This window comes from Chlorocebus sabaeus, chromosome 8 (genome assembly GCF_047675955.1).
Source record: "Chlorocebus sabaeus isolate Y175 chromosome 8, mChlSab1.0.hap1, whole genome shotgun sequence".
Lineage (NCBI taxonomy): Eukaryota > Metazoa > Chordata > Mammalia > Primates > Cercopithecidae > Chlorocebus > Chlorocebus sabaeus.
Window position 1 is genome coordinate 90,680,556 of NC_132911.1, and position 24,865 is coordinate 90,705,420.

The following is a 24,865-nucleotide window of genomic DNA, read 5'->3' on the forward strand; positions in this document are numbered from 1 at the left end:
ATCTAAGGCTGCAGGTCTCCAGGCTTGAGGGTGGGGCCTTTACCAGGGAACTGCCCTCTTCTACCCAGTGTTTCCCTGTCTCCTGTCCATATGACTATAACAGTTATGAAACCAGGAACATATTTTTAAAGGTCTTGGAAGATAATACACAGCATCAAAAGATACATTAGTTAGGATTCTAAATCCTAGCCATTGTAACTATTCTTAATTATTGTGAAGCAGCAGAAAATAACAAAAAATGTACCACACTCTAGCAGAATATGGTTAAATGTAAGCAGGGGTGGGTTTATTGGTGTATGATAATTAGAAGGAATGGTTTACCCTATATATGTAGCCATGAAGAACAGTATAAATATGCTATCCCTGTTACTGCTGGTACAAAAAGGGCCTGTGATACCCAGTGTAAACATTTGGTAGGTGGGAAAAGGGCTCTGGACTATGGAAGACCAAGGAAGTGAACACTTTCATTTCACCTAGACTCATGAGTGCTGTTGATTCTGCTGTATCAGCCTTGTCTGCTACAATTTCCTTCTTCACTACTGCTACTCTCTATAGCTCATAAAGTCCTACTCATGATTTCCACTGGACTAAAATATAGCATAGTTCTTCCTAGTCTAGATTCTACTCTTGGAAATGCACAAACAATGGATAAGAACTGTGAACAAGAAGATTCCATAGGATTCAGCCTATCAGAGAGGACCTTGAAATTCTGCTTTATGAGCCTGCAGGCAAAGAGTGATCATTTACCTCTCAAGCAGCCTCTGGTCCTCTGCCTTTGAGCCATCAAGATGCCTATGTCTTCTCTTCCAGCAGCTATTTTGTCTCACATGACAGCTATTAACAACGTGCCTCCTCCTCCACTTCACAGTATACCAAGTGAGTGGGAAATACTTTGGTGTTCTCATTCATCTACCATTGTTTTCAGTGGTTCTTACCCCAGATACGACAACGGGGGTTATTTCAGGGTTGATAGCGACATTGGCAATCTTATTGACAGTGCTGAGGAATGGAAAGAGCATAGATGTGTAAATCCTGCTTGGTCTACTTGAAGTCATTTCAGTACTCTAGGTCTTAAGTACTTTTTCTTTGTAAAATGAGGATCTTTATGAACTCTTAGAGCTTCAGATACATTGAAAGGTTTCTAAAGATGAAAGAAAACAAAGGCTCAGAGAGGCCATATGTTCCACCAGCTGTCATGTTCCTTTTTCTAGCAGATCTTCTACTCCCTACCAAGAGTTGGTCCTACTACCCTTAATGGGATAATTAATACTTAATATTCTCTAGGAGAATTCTCATTTCAATTTGATGAGGAAAAAAAGATAATTCCTACTATTCCGACTGTGAAATTTATTCCTTTTTAACTTTTTAATTTTCTAGTCTTTTACTTATAAGAATTAAGTATAGAACTAGATATTTCAAAGTGTATACAATTGACAGTATTTTCTCATTTTATGTAATTGGTCTAAACCTATAACATTTTCTTAAGATTGTAAACACTTCTTATGGCCATAGAATTTATAGATCTATTATTTGAGCACCATCATTCTGACTTACGTATGAGTCCCAGTGTTAGTTAAGATTTTAAAAAAATATCTGGATAACAAAGGTAATACTTGTGACCCTTTTCAACTTCAATAAAGCATTAACTCTTATTTTGTTATTCATCGGGCAGATTTATAGTATTGATTTGAAGAAGCTAAGCCATGCATCCTTTTCCCTTCCTGTGAGAGTTAATTTCTCCAAATACATTTAAAAAAATTAATGATCATAGTCTCCAGGTTGAAAGGTATCACAGGTGGCAGTTGATACTCCTTGAACGGGTACACTGATGTCTTGAATCGTGTTAGATAAAATCCTTATGGTAAACAAAATTAATTCCATTCGTACATTTGTATTATCATGAAAACATTCTTGCATCTGGTCAAAGTTTTCTAGTTCTACTTGAGTGGAAATAAGAATTAAGTGCAATTTTGCTGAAGAAACACAGCTTCCACTATTCAGGTTTTATTTGTGAAAAAGAAAATAAAAGTCACCATAAAATAATATTTTTAAAAAGCCCAGGAAACTCGGTAGCTGGGAGTTAAAAGATCAAATTAATTTAGAATCAATGAGATGAGATTTGTGCTACCCTCTGTAGTGCCTCCCAAGGACACTTAACTTCTGTGAAGTGATTAAAAGATGAAAAATCAGCAGCAATTTAGATCTCAGAACTGAATAGAGCATAATGGAAAGCGGTGGAGCTCCCAGTGTTCTCTTTAGAGGCTCCCACTTGATGTTTCTATGTCTGAGACTTCTCTTTGAGGATGTGCCCGGCTTGCCTTAATAACAGTGTCTTTTTGCTAACTGTAGCAAGGCCACAATTTCCCTTAGCAAACACTGATTGTCTCGCTGCTGAAACAATGATCTCATGGAAGCCAATGTGTGGTGAATGCTTTCAATTTATGAAATGACTGAACCTGCATTACAAAGGATATATAAATGAGTTTAAAAGGCAATGGGCATAAATAGGAATGCATATTTACATACCTAAAGAGAAAATCCAGCCATTGTATACATCCTTGATACTTTGTATTTGTTGAGTTAGGTTGGATTTAGTGACTCATTCACCTTCTCTGTAAGTATTTATTTATTTATTTATTTATTCATTTTTATTTATTTTTTGAGATGAAGTCTTGCTCTCTTGCCCAGGCTGGAGTGCACTGGTGCGATCTCCGTTCACCACAACCTCTGCCTTCCAGGTTCAAGCAATTCTCCTGCCTCAACCTCCTGAGTAGTTGGGACTACAGGCGTGCCAGGCTAATTTTTGTATTTTTAGTAGAGATCGGGTTGCACTATGTTGGCCAGGCTGGTCTCGATCTCCTGACCTCGTGATCTGCCCGCCTCAGCCTCCCAAAGTGCTGGGATTTACAGGTGTGAGCTACCATGCCCCAGCTCTCTGTATTTATATGTGAATATTGTTAATTGACTGCTTTCTATAGTTAGTATGTAAACATTTAGCATGCTATGTTATTTCATGTATTTCTTACAATAACTCTGTGTCTTCGGTGGATAGAATAGTGGTCCCAGTGATATCCATGCCTTAATTCACAAATGAATAGGTTATACTACATGTCAGGGAGAATTGAGGCTGCACATGCAATTAAAGCAGCTAATCAGCTCACCTTGAGATGGGAGAATATTCCGGATTGTCTGGGTGCCCACCACAGTTGTGAGAGCCCTTATAAGTGAAAGAGGAAGGCAAGAGAGTCACTCAGAATGATATGTGAGAAAGATGAGAAAGACTCGACTGGCCATTGCTGGCTTTGAAGATGGAGGGGGGACAAAAGCCAAGGAATTCAGGCAGCCTCTAGAAGAGGGAAAAGCAAAGAAATGGATTCTTCCCTAGCGCCTCCAGAAGAATTGCAGTCCTGCTGATGTGATTTTAGCCCAGTGAAATCAGTTTCAGAGTTCTCATTTCCAGAACTGTTAGATAATACATTTTTATTGTTTTAAGCCACTAAGGCAGTGGCAATCTTTTACAGCAGCAATAGAAAATTAATACGTGTTCCAGTTTACACTTAAGGATAATAAGGCATAGGTTTCATACTAAGGTTCACACAGATATTAAGTAGCAGAGGCTCCTCATAGCGTCCTCTGTGTAAACGAACTCTCTCTACTCACAGCAACAAAGCTAGGAGCATTCTGGATTGCCCCTTACCTCCTGCCCTGAATTTCTTGCCCATTTGGCTTCTTAGATGCTATTAATGTATGGGAGGCAACATGTCACACATCTTCAAACACTCCTTCACTGCTATCTTGTTGACTCTGAAATTCAGACTTAGACACTTCAAGTAGTTAAGCTTCTTGAGCTAGTTTACTGCTTATGGTTCTTTCTTCTTTGAAACTTTCAAGTCTTCTCCTTTTCTGGTCTCTTTGACTTCTGTATCAGGATTCTTCACAGTTTGCTAACCTTAGGGGAAGAATGAATGCTCTCAAAAGCAAAAAAGTTGTTCCACTTTTCATTCTGGATGAGATTTATTTTAAAAACATTATAGCTAGCAAACTGTACAATTTTACCACATAAGTGAAATGGCATCTGGTTTAAGTACATACATGACCCATTATTATTGTAAGCTGTTTCCCTGAAGAGGCAGAAAAAAAGGAAAAAATAAGTCTTATTTTAAAAAATTTTTAATGGAAGGCAAGAAACTGTTCTTCACTATTTGGTTTAAGGTCCAGTTAACTTCCTTTGTTTGGGTAAATTTGCTGCTACTCTATTTTCTTCACACTAATTAGGCTTATTCTTCTGAGGAAGAATGGGTTTAAAAATATGCTTTCCATTTTGACTACTGGTTGACTTGAAAAAAAATTTCTGTGCTTTTCCAGTTCCAAAAGTGTTTTAAGTTCACCAGACATTTCTAGATACCTTTCATTTGTTCCAACATATAAGTTGGAGGAAAAAAAAAAAAAAAAAAAAGCATTCAAGATAAGACCAGAGACACGTCGAGAAATTTAGAAACAAGATAGTACTCTAAAGCGAATGTTTTTCTTTGCTCTTTTTCATTTTATGGCTTTACATTTACTGCAAATCTGAAAAGACTGTGTCATCATTCCTAAGAGTTCAAAGGCATTTTCTATAATTTGAGAGTTTTTCAGTTCTTTGGTAGCCAAGGATTAAAGGTATATATTTGAAAAAGTGAATATTGTACCTTTTAAAAGTTTTAAACCATTCAAATCCTAGGAATGCAGGTAAGAAAAAAAGGAGGCTTGTCAGTGAAGAAGAAAAACAGGGAAGTGGATTGTGTAATGTATAAAGAAACCAAGTTGAAGAGAAAGAACTAAAATAAGTAAGAATGAAAATTCCAAGAAGGAATAAAAGGTGGGAAAAAGGTTGAATGTGTCCATTTCTGTATCTGTATAATCAATGATAGTCACAATGGGATGTGCCATCACAAAATTCAGAAGTATTGAAAAATTTTTTTCCTTGCCTTAATTTTTTAGGATAAAAGTCAAATTTTTAATCCCAAGGAGAAAAGATGGATGTTTTATTGTAAAGCAAACATTTAGTCTTTTTTTCCTACTACTGTTATAACTATTTTGATGTACTTTGTGTCAAACCATTTCGAGTGGCCTTTAGAAATTAAGCTGTGAGAACTTAAATGTGAGCTTGATGGTACCTGGGAGTTCAGGCAGGAAACAGGAAATGGTGAAGTCAATTGCAATGCCTTGCAAATCACATCTCTCCACTAGATGTCAGGCTAGGTCTCCCCTGCATCTCAGGCTACTGCTCTATCAGTCTATTTCAGAAATTAGTCCTGTTATTAGTTCCGTGTTACCAATCCTTCAGCCAACTGAAGATGCTGGTCCTCCAGCATCTTTCACGGAACTGATCTCTGGTCTTCCTTCCAACATATATTGTGAACTAGATTTACTTGTCTGATAGGATGATTAAACTTTTTGATCACTTTAACTATCCATCTAAAAGCTGTCAGGGTCCTACTCTCCTTTAAAACTTAGATTCCAATCTATTTTCCACAATCTGGCATTTAAATCTTTCATGGTTAAGCTAAAATATGTCTCTTGTGTTCTAGATCTTATTCTTCCATTGATGTAACTCTCCTCTACAGCTAAAACACTTTAATTGTTATTACTTAAGCTTATCTGCCAATACTGATTAGAGGTATAGGAAGATTTCAAAGGTTAAATTAACCATTCAGATGGACACACTTGGCACATATGTGGAGTAAAGTTACAGCCTTCCATAAGGACATTGTTAGGGGTTCCCCTTCTGTGGAAGAAGTCCCCAGATGCCTAGGCTGCGCCCACACAGCCAGCCCTCTTTGGCTACCTACATAGTAGCTCAGGTTCAAGGCAGTGAGAGTCACATAGGGCAGATGCTGAATTGCCCTGGCTTAAAACCCTCATAAACCATCGTTTTTAATAAAAATTCCGAAGGCACTGCTTCCAAGTTTCCTGTAAGAAAACTCTCAATTACAAGAGTTAAGGTACTCAAGGGTAGCTCATTTCAGTGACTGCTCATCAGGTATTCATACACCATCTGTAGTGCTTCCTAGTCCAAATGCAAGTCATCAATCCAAGATCATTGTTATCATAAGCAATGTTGCCCAGCAACACTGTTAACTGTACCTTAATCTGGCCTATAAGGAACAGAGCTGGAGAGTTCCCATGCTGATAGGAAAACCATTCCTTTAATTACACCATCATAATCTTCACCATACTGTCATGCCTTAGCTCATGTTTCCTGTGGTCCCTTTGCTCTTCCTCTGTTTGTTCTTATTTCACTTCTTCAGAGTTTTTGTAAATTACTTTAATCTCCACAAAGACTCTCCTGACTTTTCCAGTATGAAGAAACTATATATACTATTTTAATATAATTGTATTTATTAATTATAATCACATTTTATATAATCATATTTATATAATTTTTATGAGTCACTATAGAGCCAAGAAGTAGGATTATTGGATCATATGGTAATTCTATTTTTAATATTTTTGAGGAACTTTCATACTGCTTTCCAAAATGACTGTATTAATTAACATTCTCACCAACAGTATATCAGGGTTCCCTTTCCTCCACTTTCTCTCTAACACTTATCTTTCGTTTTTTTGATAGTAGCCATGTTAACAGGTGTGAGGTGGTATCTTGCTGTGGATTTAATTTGTATTTCCCTGATGATTAGAGATATTGACCATTTTTTGTTGGCCATTCATAGGTCTTATTTTGAAAATGTCTGTTCAGGCCCTTTGCCCATTTTTCAAGTTGGACTATGTGTTTTCTTGTTATTGAATTGTTTGAGTTCCCTATATATTTTGGATATTACCCGTTTATCATAGGTTAGTTTGCAAATATGTTCTCCATTCTGTGAGTTGTCTCTTCACTCTGTTAATTGTTTCCTTTTCTGTGCAGAAGCTTTGTAGAGTTATGTAATCTCATTTATCTACATTGACTTTTGTTGCCTGTGCATTTGAGAAAGCTGAGGCAGGAGGATCACTTGCGCCCAAGAATTTGAGGTTTCAGTGGGCTATAATCATGCCACTGCACTCCAGCCTGAGCAACAGCACAAGACTCTGTTTTTCTTTTTCCTTTTTTTTTTTTTTTGAGATGGAGTTTCGCTCTTGTTGCCCAGACTGGAGTGCAATGGCGCGATCGCGATTCACTGTAACCTCCGCCTCCTAGGTTCAAGTGATTCACCTGCCTCAGACTCCCAGGTAACTGGGATTACAGGCATGTACCACCACGCCTGGCTAATTTTGTGTTTTTAGTAGAGATGGGGTTTCTACATGTTGATCAGGTTGGTCTCAAACTCCCAGCCTCAGGTGATCTGCCCACCTCGGCCTCCCAAATTGCTGGGATTACAGGTGTGAACCACCACACCTGGCCAAGACCCCGTTTTTTTTTTTTTTTTTTTAAAGGATTAATTTGTGGAGAATTGACATCTTTATAATATTCAGTCTTCCTACTCAATAACTGGTATCTTTACAATGCTCAGTCTACCTCCTTCTCAGGCTCAGTGGCTCACACCTGTAATTCCAGCACTTTGGGAGGCTGAGATGGGAGGATCCCTGGAGGCCAGGAGTTTGAGACTAGCCTTGGCAACATAGTGAGACCCTGTGTCTACCAAACAATAAATCCATAAATAAATACATCTTCCTGCTTCAAATTTATGTAAGTGTTCTTGTATGCCACTAAATAAAATTTATTCCTGGGTATTTTATCTTTTTTCTATTATGAATGATATCTTTTTCTAATTGTAAAGTCAGTATGTGAGAAATAGTAAATTTAAATTTTTAAAATCTTTTGAAATAATCTTACAGATGTTGGAAGTTCAGATTAAAGGAACTTATTTTTCTAGAGCAATTTGACATTCCATCATCCCCATATTTTAGTGTGTATTGTTAAAAAACATTGTTACATAATTACAATACAACTATCAAGATCAGGAAAATTAACATTGATACATTACTATAATCTAATCCTTGGACCCCATTCAAATTTGGCCAGTTGTTCTGATAATGGCCTTTCTAGTAAAACAATCCAATGCAAAATCTCATGTTTTTCTGGTCAATGTGTCTGTTTTATGCCAGTACCATACTATTTTGATAGCTTTATATTTTGAAATCAGACAGTGTGATACTTTTAGCTTTGTTCTTTTTTCTTGAGATTGCTTTCATTCTTCAGGATCTTGCTGTCTTATCTCTTCAATTTCTTTCAGTCTGGAATAGTTTCTCAGTCTTCCTTGACTTTCATGACCTTAATAGTGGGAGACTACGAAGTAGTTATTTTATAGAATATCTTTCAATTTGATTTGTTTGATATTTCCTCGTGATTAGATTTGAGGTAGACATCTTTGTCAGAAATACCACAGGAGCGATTTCATGTTCTCCTTCCATCTTATCAGGGACCATATGATCTCAGTTTGTCCCACTCTTGATGATATTCACTTTAGTAATGATTAAGGTGATATATGGAGAACTTTCCAGCTGTAAATGTACTCTTTTCTCTTGTTAAATTAATATGTTTTGTGAAGATGTATTTTAAGGTGTATAAATATTCCATTTCTCATGAAATATTAAATTAACATTAAATAGATACCTTGACCATTTTTTATTTGGATTAAAAAATAAAAATTAGATATATGAACTGTGGGGTTTCTATTTTATTCAAAGAGTTTTAAGGAGTTACTTTAATTATATATTTGGATCACATTGTTCACAGTTTGGACAGTGGGAGCCACTTTAAGTTGGTTTGAGCATTTCTTTGCTTCTGACACAGTGAGATTTTTCAAGCTCTTTTCATACTTTCTTTGTCTGATCCCTGGAATCAGCCATTTTCCCTAAGAGCCCTGGCTTATTTTAATGAAAATTTAAGATTTGGGTGCTCTGTGTGTCTTGATCTTAGGATGCCGTTGCTCCCAGGCCCTCTCAGTGGACAGATCTAGGGAATACAAAGTCACATTTGTATTTGTTTGTATATCAGTTTATATGTATATATATATATATTAAAAATTGTGAGTTTACACTGATTTCTTTAATCCTAATGCAGCACCACAGGCTCATTCTTATCTTCTCCTTTTCTATATTTCTAACTCCCATCTCTGAAGTGATAAAGCTTTCTCCTATTAGCTTTATCATAACACCTTTGAGCAGTTTCCTTGTTTGTAATCTATCTTCCATATTCACTGCCGTCCATTCTGACATTTAGCTCTGGGACACTCCCTCTGCCTCACACCTCACAACTGCTGTCCTTACCTGGTTGTTCTGAGACTCTGCACAGGCCCATCTTAACGTGGATGCCCTCCACACCCTGGTCTTGGATGCTGTGATACCTTACCTTTCACCTCACCTACTCCTGGCATAGATGTCTGCCATCTGCTGCTGTCCCATTGGTCTTAGGACTCACTGTTCAAGGAAAAGGGCAAGCTGTTGAATTAGTTATTTCTGGAATAAGCCACTTCAGCAAGTACTCTAATGGGTTTCTGGTTTATGTACTTGTTTTCTATCTATATAATTATAATAATAGACAAAACTGATTTGTATCTTTCTTTCTAATTTCTATATCTTATGCATTTCTTTTATTAAATTGTGTCCTTTGGTACTTTCAGAAATTTGTAGCACTAGTGTATATCTTTATCTCGTTCCTGAATTTAATGCTATTGCTTCTGGTGTTTCAACATTAAACACGATTCTATCTTTTGGTTTGATCTACCTACCAGCTTCAAAAAAATAAACTTTTTCAATTTAAGCTGCTAAGAACTATGTTGAATTTTACTGAATACTTTTTCTGTATTTGGGGAGATTATAATTTAAAAAAATTCAACTTGTGGAAAATTATATTGCTATATTCACTAATTGAATTTTCTTTGATTACTTGCATAAATCTTACTTTGTTGTATGATCTTTGTTAATATGTTGCTGGGCACTATATCCTTACATATATTTTTGGAAAATATTCATGTGTATTTGTGAGATTAATCTCTGGTTTCCTTTTTCATGTTTTGTCATATTTGAATCTAATTGTTTTGCTTGCTTCATCAAATAAATTTAAAAACTTTTCTATGTTCTGAAATATTTAACAAGCAAAAGTATTGTCTCTTCCATGAAGATCTGATGGAATCCACTGTGATAAGGCCTTGTTTGATGCCTCTGTATGTGTGTATGTGTGTGTGTGTGTGTTTGTGGTGGAGGAAAATTGCTTTGAGATTATTCCCAGCTTTTCAAGGCAATTAATTTACTTAGGCTTTTCTCTCTCTTCTAATGTCAAATATAAGATACATTTTCCTTAAAAATTCATTTTTGTTTAGTTTCAGTTTTTTTGACCTTACATCTTTGTGTAAAACATTTTTTTTTTAATTTCTTTTTAATGATATATACTGTTAGTTAGTTCCCAATTTTCTTATGTTGGGTACTTATGCCATTCTTTTTTAGATATGCCTGTGATTTACTTTTTTCTTTCTAAAGAACCAGCTCTTGATTTTTACTTTTCTGTATTTTTTGTTTTATAAATTTATTAATTGCTTTTCTTTGTTTTCTCCTTTCCATTTTTCTTATGTATTTTAATTTTCTTGTATTAACTACTTGAGTTAAAAGCTAATTTTTTACTTCATGCTATCTTTCTTCTTATAATATCAATCATTTTTTTCTTCAGAGAAATACTTTAACTATACTCTGTAGGTTCATGAAAGGATTCACTATTTTTACTTTAGTTTTAATATCCTCTTTTGATTTAAGAATAAAATTTGGTAAATGATTAATATATGTAAAATCTCTTACATCCTTAGTGATTCATTTTCTATTTGATTTTTGTTGGATAACTAACGGGTTATTGGGGTTTATTTTGCCTCCATTTATACCTTCAATTTTTGCTTTATGAATTTTGATGGTATATAATTTGGAACAAAAGGGTTTAGTAGTTTGATTCTATACCTAAATCAAATCTCTGTTTCTTAATTTATCAACTTTAGACAATGCATATGTATAACCTAGTATGAAATGAGAAAAATTTCCCTCTTCACATATTGATTTTGTTACAACAAATATTTATGTCTTTGGTTGGTTATATTCATGTCTTTAAATATTAAACCTTTATTATTTTTAATATTTCTTAAACTGTAACTATTAATTATCTACTTTGTAAGGGAATATATACGGATATATATTACATGTTCTCCTCTGCTGAAACTTCATATTTGTTACTCATTATTTATACTATCTCCATTATAACCTGTGAATAATTTATGTTAATGTTTACAAAATTTGCCTACACTTTCTTAGTATAGTTTGCATCCTATTTAAGTCTTAGTTGAATGGGTATGTGATTTCTTCACCCACTGCTTACTAGGCTAAATTTGATATCCAAATAATATCTCTTAGGTTTCATATTTATTAGTTGGGGAATAATATTCATGAGTCATATTTTTTTCTTCCCTGAGGTTGCCCTACTCTTTGCCAGGACACTGCTGTGGAGAAGTCTGTGGCCAAAGTTTTTCACACTTGTAGAAGGCTTCCTCTTTTGGCTTGCTGCTAAAATGATTATTTCTTTATCTTTGAAATATGGTAACAATTAGTTGCTAATTGAGTAACACCTAGAACATCTAATCTTTTTTGTAAATCATGTATCATGATTTCTCTTTGCCTTTCTGGGTCATGGTATTATATTTAATTCTCCAGATTCAAGTGTTATTATATAAGTATTCTTGCATTATATCTTTGAGCATTTTTTGTCTACTCATTTCTGTTTTCTTATTCAGAAATCATTTTTACATATAGTATCTGCTCCCTATTTTCATTTGTTATTTTCTCCTTTGTTTATATTTTTCCTATTTATTTGAGTGTATTAGCCTCTGTGTCTATGACTATATTTTCTTAAATCTTTGTCATTTTTGCAGTTTCCCATGTGGATTTTATTTCTGCCATAATTTTATTTTATCTTCCTCTTATTTCCTGAATATTGCCTGCTTGTAATTTCTTTCTGTTTTCTTATTTATGGTTAATGCCTTATAATTTTGTTTTTCTTTCATCAAAGCTGTGTGTGTGTGTGTGTGTGTGAGAGAGAGAGAGAGAGAGAGAGAGAGAAAGAGAGAGAGAGATGGAGAAGCATGGATTTTTACTTACTTCCTGGCATAATTATTACTCTGGTGCATACTATTTGATTTTTATTTGATATTATAAATTAATCATTTTTACCTTATCCCTTAGAGTATATTGTGCTTAGGTTCCAGGATTATTAAATAGTGGTTATTTTTTGAAGGTAGGTTACTTGTTATAAAATAAACGGTGGTGGAGAGTGCACTAGGTCAGCAGACAGATTGAATTTTCTTGTATGTTAATGTTTAACACTTCATCAACTCTGTTCTGTTCTCTTCCCTAAACAACATGCCCCTAATTCGTGCTGTCATCGTTTATATTCCAAAGGTTCTGTGTAGTTATTTGGCCATAATCTATTTCTTTTCATGACTGAGATCAGCTGCTTCTGTGTGGATTGCCACTTACATTGTCCTCTGTATTATCACAACAACTTTATTCTGAAAAAAAATGACTGTTATGTGGGACCCTTGTTTAACCCTGCCTTTCATGAATGTCATTAGTTCAAAGGTATCCCTTTAGTCTGTCCATGTCGGAACATCTTCCCATTTCCAGTAAGGTTTAATGACTGCATCCTTCAGAGCTGTATCAGCTTCCCCTGGAAAACTCTTCCCTTTTTCCTCAAACAAGAGAAGTATGCATTTTCTCTTGTACCTCTTTTACAGTTTATTGATGTTTCACTATTTGATTGATATTCTTCAGAATTCATAGTTAGAAAATATGGTTAATCCTCAGTTTTACAGAAGCCCAGGCTCTTTCCTCCTACTTCTATTTTTTACTCTTTATGTTATTGAGTGGGCTGTTTGTCATGATGAATAGATTTTTAATGCCAAAAAAAAAATGACATTGACTTGATGTTCAATCTCATGTAGATTGGAGATGAAATAATTAAATATGATCTTCTGCAAGAAACAGGGTGGTTCTGGAGTTTTGAAAGTATTCTTTTAATAACATTTTTATTTCCACTTACTTGCCTTTGTTATTTTTCCTTGATTTGATTTTCATTGCACGGAACTGACTCTCACCTGACAAATTAGAGTCACATTATTATTGCTTATTCATTATAATTTACTAACTAGTATTTAAATCCAATCATTATGATAAGTTCTGGTGTTTTGGTTCAAGATGAATAGAAAAGGGACCCTGTCCTCAGGGGATCATCATAAATCTGAAGAAATATAGATATAAATTAAAAAGTCGTAAAGAAAGATATTCTTTCTTTACGTAAAGTGCAACTATTCTTGTGATGCTATAAGAGCACAGTGGAAAATACATTTACCTTTTTCTGTGGAAGATGGGTTTCAAAAATTGTCACTGGTTAACTTCTGAGGTGGATCTGAAAGTATGGATGAGTTTTTTAAGTTGAGTAATGATCCAAAGAGAATATAATATCAAAAGGACAAGATATGTTCATGGAGCACTGAGAACATGTGTTGTTGAAAGATGGCGAGAATGAGGCCAGGCGCAGTGGCTCATGCCTGTAATCCCAGCACTTTGGAAGGCCAAGGTGGGCGGATCACGAGGTCAGTAGATCGAGACCATCCTGGCTAACACGGGGAAACCCCATCTCTACTAAAAATTCAAAAAATTAGCCCGGCATGGAGGCGGGTGCCTGTAGTCCCAGCTACTTGGGAGGCTGAGGCAGGAGAATGGCGTTAACCCAGGAGGCGGAGGTTATAGTGAGCTGAGATCCAGCCACTGTACTCCAGTCTGGGTGACAGAGTGAGACTCCGGAAAAAAAAAAAAAAAAACAAAAAAAACCAAAACGGAGAATCGGGGAGGACCTTAAAGGGTGGTCTTCAATGAGGTCACAGAAGTTAATTTAGGTACAATTATAAAAAGCATGATTACATACAAAGGGATTTAAAGTAAGAAAGTTTAACAATCACATTAGAATTTTAGAAAGTACTGTGAGAGTAGCCTGGAGGATGTGTTTGGGAGGAAGAAGCTGAAGTCAGACACATTAGTTAGGAGATTATTGCAGTATTACAGGTGAAATTCAAAGAGAACCTGAAATAAGACATTGAACTGTGGCAAGCATGTGAATAGTACTACTTCACAACGTACACATCACATGGCCCTACTTTGTGACTTCTGATTAACAACAATCCTTATTGTCACTGGGATAAGACGAGACACACGGTTAGTCCTTTGTATCTGAGGTTTCCCTGTGCAGACTCAACTTGGGATCCAACATATTAGAAAAAATAAAAAATTATACTACTACAATGAAAATAATGTAAAATACAAAACAATGCAGTATAACACTATTTAAATAGGATTTATACTGTATTAGGTATTAAAAGTAATCTAGAGAAGATTTAAACTATATGGGAAGATGTGCATAGGTTATCTGAAAATATGCCATTTTACATGAAAGACTTGAGCATTTATGGATTTTTGTGTTGGAGGGGTGAAAGAGGTGTCCTAGAACCAACACCCTATGGATATTGATGGACAACTGTATTTTGAAAATATTTAGGATATATTTAAAAAGAGGTAGAATTGATAGTCTTTGTAACACTTTGGTCCTGAAGAGGAAAGGGCAGAATAAGATCTCAAGACTGGTTATAGATACAACAACAAAAAAAGAAAACCTCAGGTCAATAACCTTAATGAAGTTCAATGAAAAAATCCTCAACAAAATATCAACAAACCAAATCCAGCAGCACATCAAAAGCTTATCCACCATGATCAAGTAGGCTTCATCTCTGGGATGCAAGGTTGGTTCAACATATGCAAATCAAGAAATGTGATTCATCACATAAACAGAACTAAAGACAAAAATCACATTATCTCAATAGATGCAGAAAAGGCTTTTGATAAAATTCAACATTCCTTCATGTTAAAAACTCTCAATAAACTAGATATCGAAGGAACGTACCTCAAAATAATGAGAACCATATATGAAAAACCCACAGCAGGCCGGGCGCGGTGGCTCAAGCCTGTAATCCCAGCACGTTGGGAGGCCGAGACGGGCGGTTCACGAGGTCAGGAGATCGAGACCATCCTGGCTAACACAGTGAAACCCTGTCTCCACTAAAAAATACAAAAAACTAGCCAGGCAAGGTGGCGGGCACCTGTAGTCCCAGCTACTCCGGAGGCTGAGGCAGGAGAATGGCATAAACCCGGGAGGCGGAGCTTGTGGTGAACTGAGATCTGGCCACTGCACTCCCGCCTGGGCGACAGAGAGAGACTCCGCCTCAAAAAAAAAAAAAAAAGAAAAAAGAAAAGAAAAACCCACAGCCAACATCATACTGAATGGGCAAAAGCTGACAGCATTTCTCTTGAATGCCAGCACAAGACAAGGATGCCATCTCTCACCACTCCTATTCAACACAGTTTTGGAAGTTCTGGCCAGGGCAGTCAGGCAAGAGAAGGAAATAAAGGGTATTCAAATAGTAACAGAGGAAGTAAAACTATCCCTGTTTGCAGATGACATGATTCTATATCTAGAAAACCCCATTTTCTCAGTTCCAAAGCTTCTCAAGATGATAAGCAACTTCAGCAAAGTCTCAGGATACAGAATCAATGTGCAAAAATCGCTAGCATTCCTATACGCCAACAACAGACAAGCAGAGAACCAAATCATGAGTGAATTCCCATTCACAATTGCCACAGAAAAAATAAAATACCTAGGAATACAGCTAACAAGGGAGGTGAAAAATCTCTACAATGAGAACTATAAATGACTGCTCAAATAAATCAGATATGACACAAATGGAAAACCATTCCATGCTCATGGATAGGAAGGATCAATATCATTAAAATGGCCATCTGCCCAAAGCAATTTATAAATTCAATGCTATTGCCATTAAACTGTCATTCACATTCTTCACAGTATTAGAAAAAACTATTTTAAAATTCATATGGAATCAAAAAGAGCCTCGATAGCCAGGCAATCTTAAGCAAAAAGAAAAAAGCTGGAGCCATCATGCTACATGACTTTAAACTACACTGCAGGGCTACAGTAACCAAAACAGCATGGCACCAGCATAAGAACAGACACATAGACCAATCGAACAGAGTAGTGAACCCCAAAATCAGTCCACATATCTACAATTATCTGATCTTTAACAAACCTGGCAAAAATAGGTAATGGGGAAAAGATTCCCTATTCAATAAATGGTACTGGGAAAACTGGCTAGCCATAAGCAGAAAATTGAAACTGGACCCCTTTTTTACACCATATTCAAAACTTAAGATGGGTTAAAGATTTAAATATAAAACTCCAAACTATAAAAACCCTGGAAGACAACCTAGGCAATACCATTCAGAGGCATGGACAAAGATTTCATGATGAAGATGCCAAAAGCAATTGCAACAAAAGCAAAATTGACAAATGAGATCCAATTAAAATAGAGTTTCTTCACAGCAAAAGAAACTATCAGCAGAGTAAACACACAACCTACAGAATGGGAAAAAAATTTTGCAAATTATGCATCTGACATAGGTCTAAGATCTAGCATCTATAAGGAACTTAAAACAAATTTACGAGAAAAAAAATCCCATTAAAAAGTGGGCAAAGGACATGAACAGGCATTTCTCAACAGAAGACATAAATGTAGCCAACAATCATATGGAAAAAAGCTCAACATCCCTGATCATTAGAGAAATGCAAATCAAACCACTAAGACACCATCTCACACCAGTCAGAATAGCTGTTATCAAAAAGTCAAAAAATTACAGATGCTAGTGAGATTGTGGAGGAAAAAGAACACTTACACCCTGTTGTTGGGACTGTAAATCAGTTCAACCATTGTGGAAGACAGTGTGGCAATTCTTCCAAGACCTAAACACAAATACCACTGAACCCAGCAATCCCATTACTGGGTATATACCCAAATGAATATAAATCGTTCTATTATAAAGACACATGCACACTTATGTTCACTGCAGCACTATTCACAATAGCAAAGACATGGACTCAACCTAAACACCCACCAATGATAGACTGGGTAAAGAAAATGTGGTACATAAACACCATGCAATACTATGCAGCCATTAAAAAGAATAAGATTATATCCTTCGGAGGGACATGGGTGGTGCTGGAGGCCATCTTCCTTAGCAAACAAACTCAAGAACAGAACACCAAATACCACCTGTTCTCACTTGTAAGTGGGAGCTAAGAGATGAGAACACATGGACACATAGAGCGGAACGACATACACTGAGGCCTACTGGAGGGTGGAAGGTGGGAGGAATGAGAGAATCAGAAAAAAATAACTAATGGATACTAGGCTTAATACCTGGGTGATGAAATAATGCATATAACAAACCACCATGACACCCGTTTACCTATATAACAAACCTGCACACCCTGCACACTCCCTGGAACTTAAAAGTTAACAAAAAATAGATTGGTGACAAAGTTATTATAAGTGGTAGGGATTTTCTTAATCCAGACAAAATTCAGGCGAGGATCATGTTTTATGTGGCAAAATAAACATGGGAGAAATTTTGAGTGAAGTTTTGGTTATCTTGAGTTTGATTTTCCTGGGCAATATTCACGTGAATATTAGTGGAGCACTGGTTAGAGATCTGGTCTAGAGAGTTTGATTTGAGTATCTTAAAATCAATGTGATCATTGAAGACATGAATGCAGATAAGATTATGCAAAAAGAGAACCTAAGCTGAGAAGACAAGGGTAATGAGAATGGATTCTTGGCCAACATCAATGCTTGAGGGAAGAAGATAGCATTCAATGGAGCAGTCTAATAAGGGGAAAGCAAGAAAGGAGAGAATGGTGTTGTGTCTGGAATTGGTGGGTTCTTGGTCTCACTGACTTCAAGAATGAAGCCACGGACCCTCGCAGTGAGCGTTACAGTTCTTAAAGATGGTGTGTCCGGAGTTTGTTTCTTCAGACGTTCAGATGTGTCTGGAGCTTCTTCCTTCTGGTGGGTTCATGGTCTCGCTGTCAGGAGTGAAGCTGCAGACCTTCATGGTGACTGTTACAGTTCTTAAAGGCAGTGTATCTGGAGTTGTTCATTCTTCCCAGTGGATTCTTGGTCTCATCGGCTTCAGGAGTGAAGCAGCAGACCTTCGTGGTGACTGTGACAGCTCATAAAGGCAGCAGTGGATCCAAAGAGTGAGCAGCAGCAAGATTTATTGCAAAGAGCAAAACAACAAAGCTTCCACAGTGCAGAAGGGGACCAGAGCCAGGTGCTGCTGGCTGACTTGGGCAGCCTGCTTTTATTCCGTTATCTGACCCCACCCACATCCTGCTGATTGGTTCATTTTACAGAGAGCTGATTGGTCCACTTTACAGAGAGCTGATTGATCCATTTTGACAGAGTGCTGATTGGTGCATTTTCAATCCTTGAGCCAGACACAGAGTGCTAGACAGAAAAGTTCTCCAAGTCCCCACTAGGTTAGCTAGATACAGAGTACCAATCAGTGTATTTACAAACCTTGAGCTGGACACAGAGTACTGATTGGTGTATTTACAAACCTTGAGCTAGACAGAGAGTGCTGATTGGTGCGTTTACAATCCTTGAGCTAGACACAGAGTGCTAGACAGAAAAGTTCTCCAAGTCCCCACTAGGTTAGCTAGACACAGAGTACTGATTGATGTATTTACAAATCCTGAGCTAGACACAGAGTACTGATTGGTGTATTTAGAATCCTCTAGCTAGACATAAAAGTTCTCCTAGTCCCCACCAGATTAGCTAGATACAGAGTGCTGATTGGTGCACATACAATCTCGGGCTAGATATAAAAGTTCTCCAAGTCCCCATCTGGCTCAAGAGCCCAGGTGGCTTCACCTAGTGGATCCTGCACTGGGGCTGCAGGAGGAACTGCCCTGGCCAGGCTAGAGTCACGCCTGCATTCCTCAGCCCTTGGGCAGCTGATGGGACCGGGCGCCACGGAGCAAGCGCGCCCTTGGGGGAGGCTGCTCCCCTGGGGGGGGGGCCACCACAGTGGGGGAGCTCAGACATGGTGGGCTGCAGGTCCAGAGCCCTGCCCTGCGGGGAGGCAGCTAAGACCCGGCCAGAATTTGAGTGCAGCACCGGTGGGCCGGCAGTGCTAGGGGACCCGGTGCAACCTCCGCAGCTGCTGGCATGGGTGCTAAGCCCCCCACTGCCCTGGGCCTGCTGGGCCTGCCTGCCGCTCCGTGTGTGGGGCCCGCGGAGGCCGCACCCGTGGGCACTCCGACTAGCCCGTGAGCGCCGTGCAGGCGCAGCCCGGTTCCCGCCGGCACCTCTCCCTCCACACCTCCCGGCAAGCAGAGGGAGGCAGCTCCTGCCTCAGCCAGCCCAGAGAGGAATCCCACGGTGCTGTGGCGGGCTGAAGGGCTCCTCAAGCGCCGCTAGAGTGGACACCGAGGCCGAGGAGGCGCTGAGAGTGAGGGCTGCTAGCACATTGTCACCTCTCAGTGTCACAAAAAGCTAGTAAGAAGAACCTTTAGTGTCAAACATCACACAGGGTAAGATGTAGACTGAAAAACGGTTATTTGACTAGAATCTACAAGGTCTCTGATGATCTTAATGAAAACAATTTCAAAAAATAATAAAGGCAGACGATTAATTATAGTAGATGGAGGAGTGAAATTGGGTTGGATAAATAGAAAAGATAAATGTAGATTATTTTTTCCAAAAATGCTGGGTATAAAGAGAAGTTATTTTGATTATTTGTTGTAAAACATTGCCCCTTTCCCTTTTGTGTGTTCCCCACCACTCCCCTGCTGCCCCCATTTACTCTTCTCTGGTAATATAGTTCTATTTTAACATCTTAACCCACCCAGTCAATGAACAGGGATAATCTAGGCACACTTGGGAATTGTCCCTGTCAGTGTACCAGCGTTTATTAATAGAAGACTTTGATTCGGCATTATTCTTTGGCCGCTGAAGGTTTATTTAGTCACCCTTTTTTGGGTGCCTCATTCGTATCTAATATTATGTTATTTTTAAAAAAGTTAGCTTTGAGATTTTGGAAAACAAAAACTAGTTGAAAAATGAGTAGATACACTATGAACCGTTAACATACGTATGTTTAGTGACCTCACTAGATAGGTTTAGACTTATTTTAAACATACTCCTTCCCGTAATTAAATCACTAATCCAAGTATATATGAAGACTTAGTTATGCTTATTGTCTCTGAAGGATCCTTTTCTTTTTTTTTTTTTTTTTTTTTTTTTTTTTTTTTTTTTTTTTTTTGAGACGGAGTCTTGCTCTGTAGCCCGGGCTGGACTGCAGTGGCCGGATCTCAGCTCACTGCAAGCTCCGCCTCCCGGGTTTACGCCATTCTCCTGCCTCAGCCTCCCGAGTAGCTGGGACTACAGGCGCCCGCCACCACGCCTGGCTAGTTTTTTGTATTTTTTAGTAGAGATGGGGTTTCACTGTGTTAGCCAGGATGGTCTTGATCTCCTGACCTCGTGATCCGCCCATCTCGGCCTCCCAAAGTGCTGGGATTACAGGCTTGAGCCACCGCGCCCGGCCTGAAGGATCCTTTTCTTTATTTTCTGCCATCCAGCTTCGTGTTCAGTACTTTGCTCCTATGTTAGAATTCACCTTCTGCTTATTATTGTGTAAGGGTTGCTATTCTTACTACAAAAAGTTTGTTGCCAGTATTTCTGTTGCTATGGCTGCTGAACTGCTGCTTTGTGCTCTAAAAATCATATTAAGCAAGGTTCCATTTATCGTTGGATTAATTATTAGAGTATGTACTCTAACTACTTTGAAGGCATTTGACACTGTGCTTTCCTGCTAACTCTGCTCTGATATTTCCACAGGATCAATGTGATATTTTTTTCTATGGCTATACTGTCCATCTCTTTCTTGCCTCCTAGCCACTCAGATAAGCCTGGTCTCTGAGTAAATTGTGGCTATGTATTTACAGAATTTCTAAGGCTTCACTTATTCTATTGCTTCCTCTTAGCTTTTTGTAAAGGGTAGTTATATACCTCTTAAAGGAAAGCTTGTTGGGGAAAAATAGTTTAGTTACATTTTAAACAGAAACCATTTCTAACTTCCGTCACATGCATACTTAATTTACCACATGCACACATATGAAGATGTATCTACCTTAAATAATCATTAACACATATAAATGATCACCAGTATAACACTCACATAAGACATTGCAATTTAGCTTTTCTATTCCAATAATATACAGTGGGCCTTATATCAATAAAGATAATTGGTTTTTTAATTGCACAGTGGGTTTCTAGTTAAAGATTAATATTCTAACCCTCTTTCAAATATACTCTAGTCTACCTTGATTTTAACCCTATTATAGGGTTAAGTCTTCTCTGCTGTCAAAAGCCAGGCTAAGGCAAATTCATCAGGGGAAAACAAGACTGGAAAACAAATGTAAACTTTGTACTCTTTGAACCTCTTTAAACTTTATCCCTGTATTAAATTTGATCGCAAGAAAAGCTCAACATCTGCTCTTTACAAAGTTACAATTTCATGGTGAAGCCTTTGGCTTTTTTTCTTTTTAATGAAACTGCTTTCAAAGGCAAGATCCATTATGTTGCTCAACACCCTCCGCAGAAAGAGCCTTGCGACAAATACCTCTCAGAACTGAGGATCAGCAAAGAGATGTTTTGATGAATTAAAGTGTTCTTGTACTAAGCTGTGAGTGCTATCCAGCCCATTCTATTTTTGAGTTTACTTGGCTGTTCCAAGCCTACTATGAAGCCTTGACCTCTACTGCTATAGCTTTTCTCAGGCAATGTTACTGTTAGATAAAAAGCAAAGTAGTAGTTTAATCTTTCTATTCTTTGCTAGCAGTTCTTAATCTTATTTTCTCCGTTCTATAATTCTTATTTTTTTGGTCACCTGCTTTAAATGAAGAATGAAGAATATTTACCTTTTTAAAGCCTCCCATTTTTAGTTAGAATTTCTCAAACCCTGACCTTTTTCCGAATGTCTGTGACATCATCTCCCTTTCCTGTCCTGACACTATTCTTGGACACCATTAGAAAAATAGGCTAAAAGAATATTTCATGGAAGTTCTTTCCTAATCTGTGTATATAAAAATCTATGATTAAGATTTTATATATCAGAAATATTAGTAGACTAAAAGGTAGTTTAGATATATTTAAGCTGATAGCTTGGTTCATTTAAAATAAATTATTCCATATGATGCTAACAATTTGGTAATTTGTTTTTGTTTTTTAAGGCTTTACCTGAGTAATGTGGGTAAGAAAATGCCTAAATCATGTAATCAGTATTTCCAAGTTTATTAAATGATATGATTTATATGGATAGCAATCAGTTGTCTGCTTAAATTTGCCTTATTTCAATTTCTAATTTAGAAAAGCAGTGTTTGTTATTGGTGATTAATAACCAATTTGTTATTGGTGATTAATTTAAAGGATCACAACATTTTTAAGCGAAGTCAAATTTTATGAGTCAGAAAACTAAAAGTTTTTAAAACAGATAAATGTGGATGTCAAATTCCAATTCTTCATAATTAGAATGTGGTCAATGAATGCATTTTTTAACGTTTGAGAAATGCATTAAACCACTGATTTTCTCAATAACTTTTTACTAAAGAAAGCAGTAATATGCCTAAGTGAGTATTTATTATTGCTTTTTTTTTTTAACAACAGTTCTAACAGCACTTATTCTTCTGCAGTAACCAGAAGGCCTGTAATGTGACTGCCCATCATTGTAAAGATGCTATAATACTCAATACTCTATCTTCCTTTCCATCTAATTTGAAGGATGTCAGCCCATTCTGGCACTGAGGAAGAATGACAATTAGTTTGCTTTTTGACTATGATTACTATCTTTCTGCTGTTAAAGACTTCTTTATGATTTGCTTACATTTGATCTTTAGAAGGAATTGCAAACTGAATCCGGACACTGGAAGGTGCTCTGAAGAGGGGGAACCAAAGGTGGGGACCTGCATAGGACTGAATAGGCCAGCATATGTAGGATTGAATCAAAGGGCAAGAGTGAAAGTGAGAGACAAATTAAGAAAACTCTTACTCAAATTGTCATGTCTGAAGTTCTGGAACCAGGTCACCTTCTAACAGTATTGGATAGGGCTTCTGCATGGCTTGCTTTAAGAGAAGTGACATTATATGAACACAGACAAACTTCAGCATTTGCTGGAAATAAAAAAAATGCCAGGCCAGATTTGACATCAATAAAAAACATTAAATTCTTTCCTCACTTGAATCACCCTATTCAGTTCGACTTGTGTATCAAACAAAGACTGTTAATACCTCACTTCCATAGTCACTGAATTCTTTCACTATGGTGAATGTTTGCAGTTAAACTCTATTTATATACTTGCTTAATAAGATTATGGAAAATTACTCAATTTTTTAATTGATTTTTTTTTCAGACTTGAAAAAGTCTAAGCACATTAATTATGGCCAGTTGAATGCATTATGCCACATTAGAGGACAACACAGGTAAGCTATTCATGCATTTCTTTTTCTGTCATTCAAATGAATATGAGTATTTTTGTTTTAGGGATAAAGTATAGTAATAAACCATTGCTGGCTCTCATAGGTACCTGATTTATCACACAGATAAAAACATTTGAAAACCTGGAGGTTATTTCTTCAGATTGAAGGGGCAGAATATATATGTCATACCTTAAAGAAATAATTTAGTGTGAAACAAACATAACTCATCCCTAGCTGGCCCTTTCTAGTACTTAAAAAGCAGTCATAAGGGGAAAAGCCTTAAGTGGTTGAAAACACACATACTGAGTGAAATAAGTACCTGAGCAGTGAATAGGGAATGCCTCGTTGAAATATACTGGAACCAGAGAACTAGGAAATATCACTATTCAAAGCTCAGGATTCCTAAGATGTGTGATACTTGAAGATTTAGTTTTAAAAGATCTATTTCCTTGACAACTCTTTTCTCCAAGTTGGATTTTCAGAATTATAAAACTGGTTATTTCCTTCCATATCCATCAGTGACCACCCGCCCTCTTACCTTCCTTCACTCATCCTTCATGGGACTGCTGAGGAATGCCTTAGGTTTGCAGAGTTTTCTCTCTCTACTTTAAAACATCTCCAAGTCACATCCTTGTACTTTGCAATCCATTTCAAATTATTTTTATATTGTTGTCTGTCTTCTTATTTCTTCTTTCTCAGAGAGAGAGAAGAAGGCATTCAACTTTGATATTGCTTGGATTTCTGTCAAGAGGGATCATTTTCCCCTGTGCATTGCTGCCGCCTCCTCGCTCCCAGTGCCTTTCGACATGGAGTAAAGAATGAAATCCTTTTGCTGTGCAGAAGCTCTTTAGTTTGATGAGATCCCATTTGTCAATTTTGGCTTTTGCTGCCGTTGCTTTTGGTGTTTTAGACATGAAGTCTTTGCCCATGCCTATGTCCTGAATGGTACTACCTAGGTTTTCCTCTAGGATTTTTATGGTATTAGGTCTAACATTTAAGTCTCTAATCCATCTTGAATTAATTTTCGTATAAGGAGTAAGGAAAGGATCCAGTTTCAGCTTTCTACTTATGGCTAGCCAGTTTTCCCAGCACCATTTATTAAATAGGGAATCCTTTCCCCATTTCTTGTTTCTCTCAGGTTTGTCAAAGATCAGATGGCTGTAGATGTGTGGTATTATTTCTGAGGACTCTGTTCTGTTCCATTGGTCTATATCTCTGTTTTGGTACCAGTACCATGCTGTTTTGGTTACTGTAGCCTTGTAGTATAGTTTGAAGTCAGGTAGCGTGATGCCTCCAGCTTTGTTCTTTTGACTTAGGATTGTCTTGGAGATGCGGGCTCTTTTTTGGTTCCATATGAACTTTAAAGCAGAGTGAGCAGGCAACCTACAGAATGGGAGAAAATTTTTGCAATCTAC

At 37.2% G+C, this 24,865-nt stretch overlaps 1 protein-coding gene across 2 annotated transcripts in view; it reads left to right on the top strand.

Moving 5' to 3' along the window:
• The first annotated feature begins 711 nt into the window (after positions 1 to 711).
• The window catches only part of CNBD1 (cyclic nucleotide binding domain containing 1), a 550,745-nt gene continuing 526,591 nt past the window's right edge, over positions 712 to 24,865 (top strand). The window contains exons 1-2 of one of the 2 annotated variants that reach the window (XM_038000319.2): positions 712 to 876; positions 23,384 to 23,453. In XM_038000319.2, coding sequence (XP_037856247.2) covers positions 789 to 876; positions 23,384 to 23,453 — 158 coding nt within the window. In that variant the 5' untranslated portion in view covers positions 712 to 788. The remainder of the gene's footprint in view (positions 877 to 23,383; positions 23,454 to 24,865) is intronic. The other variant, XM_038000318.2, reaches the window with a different exon arrangement.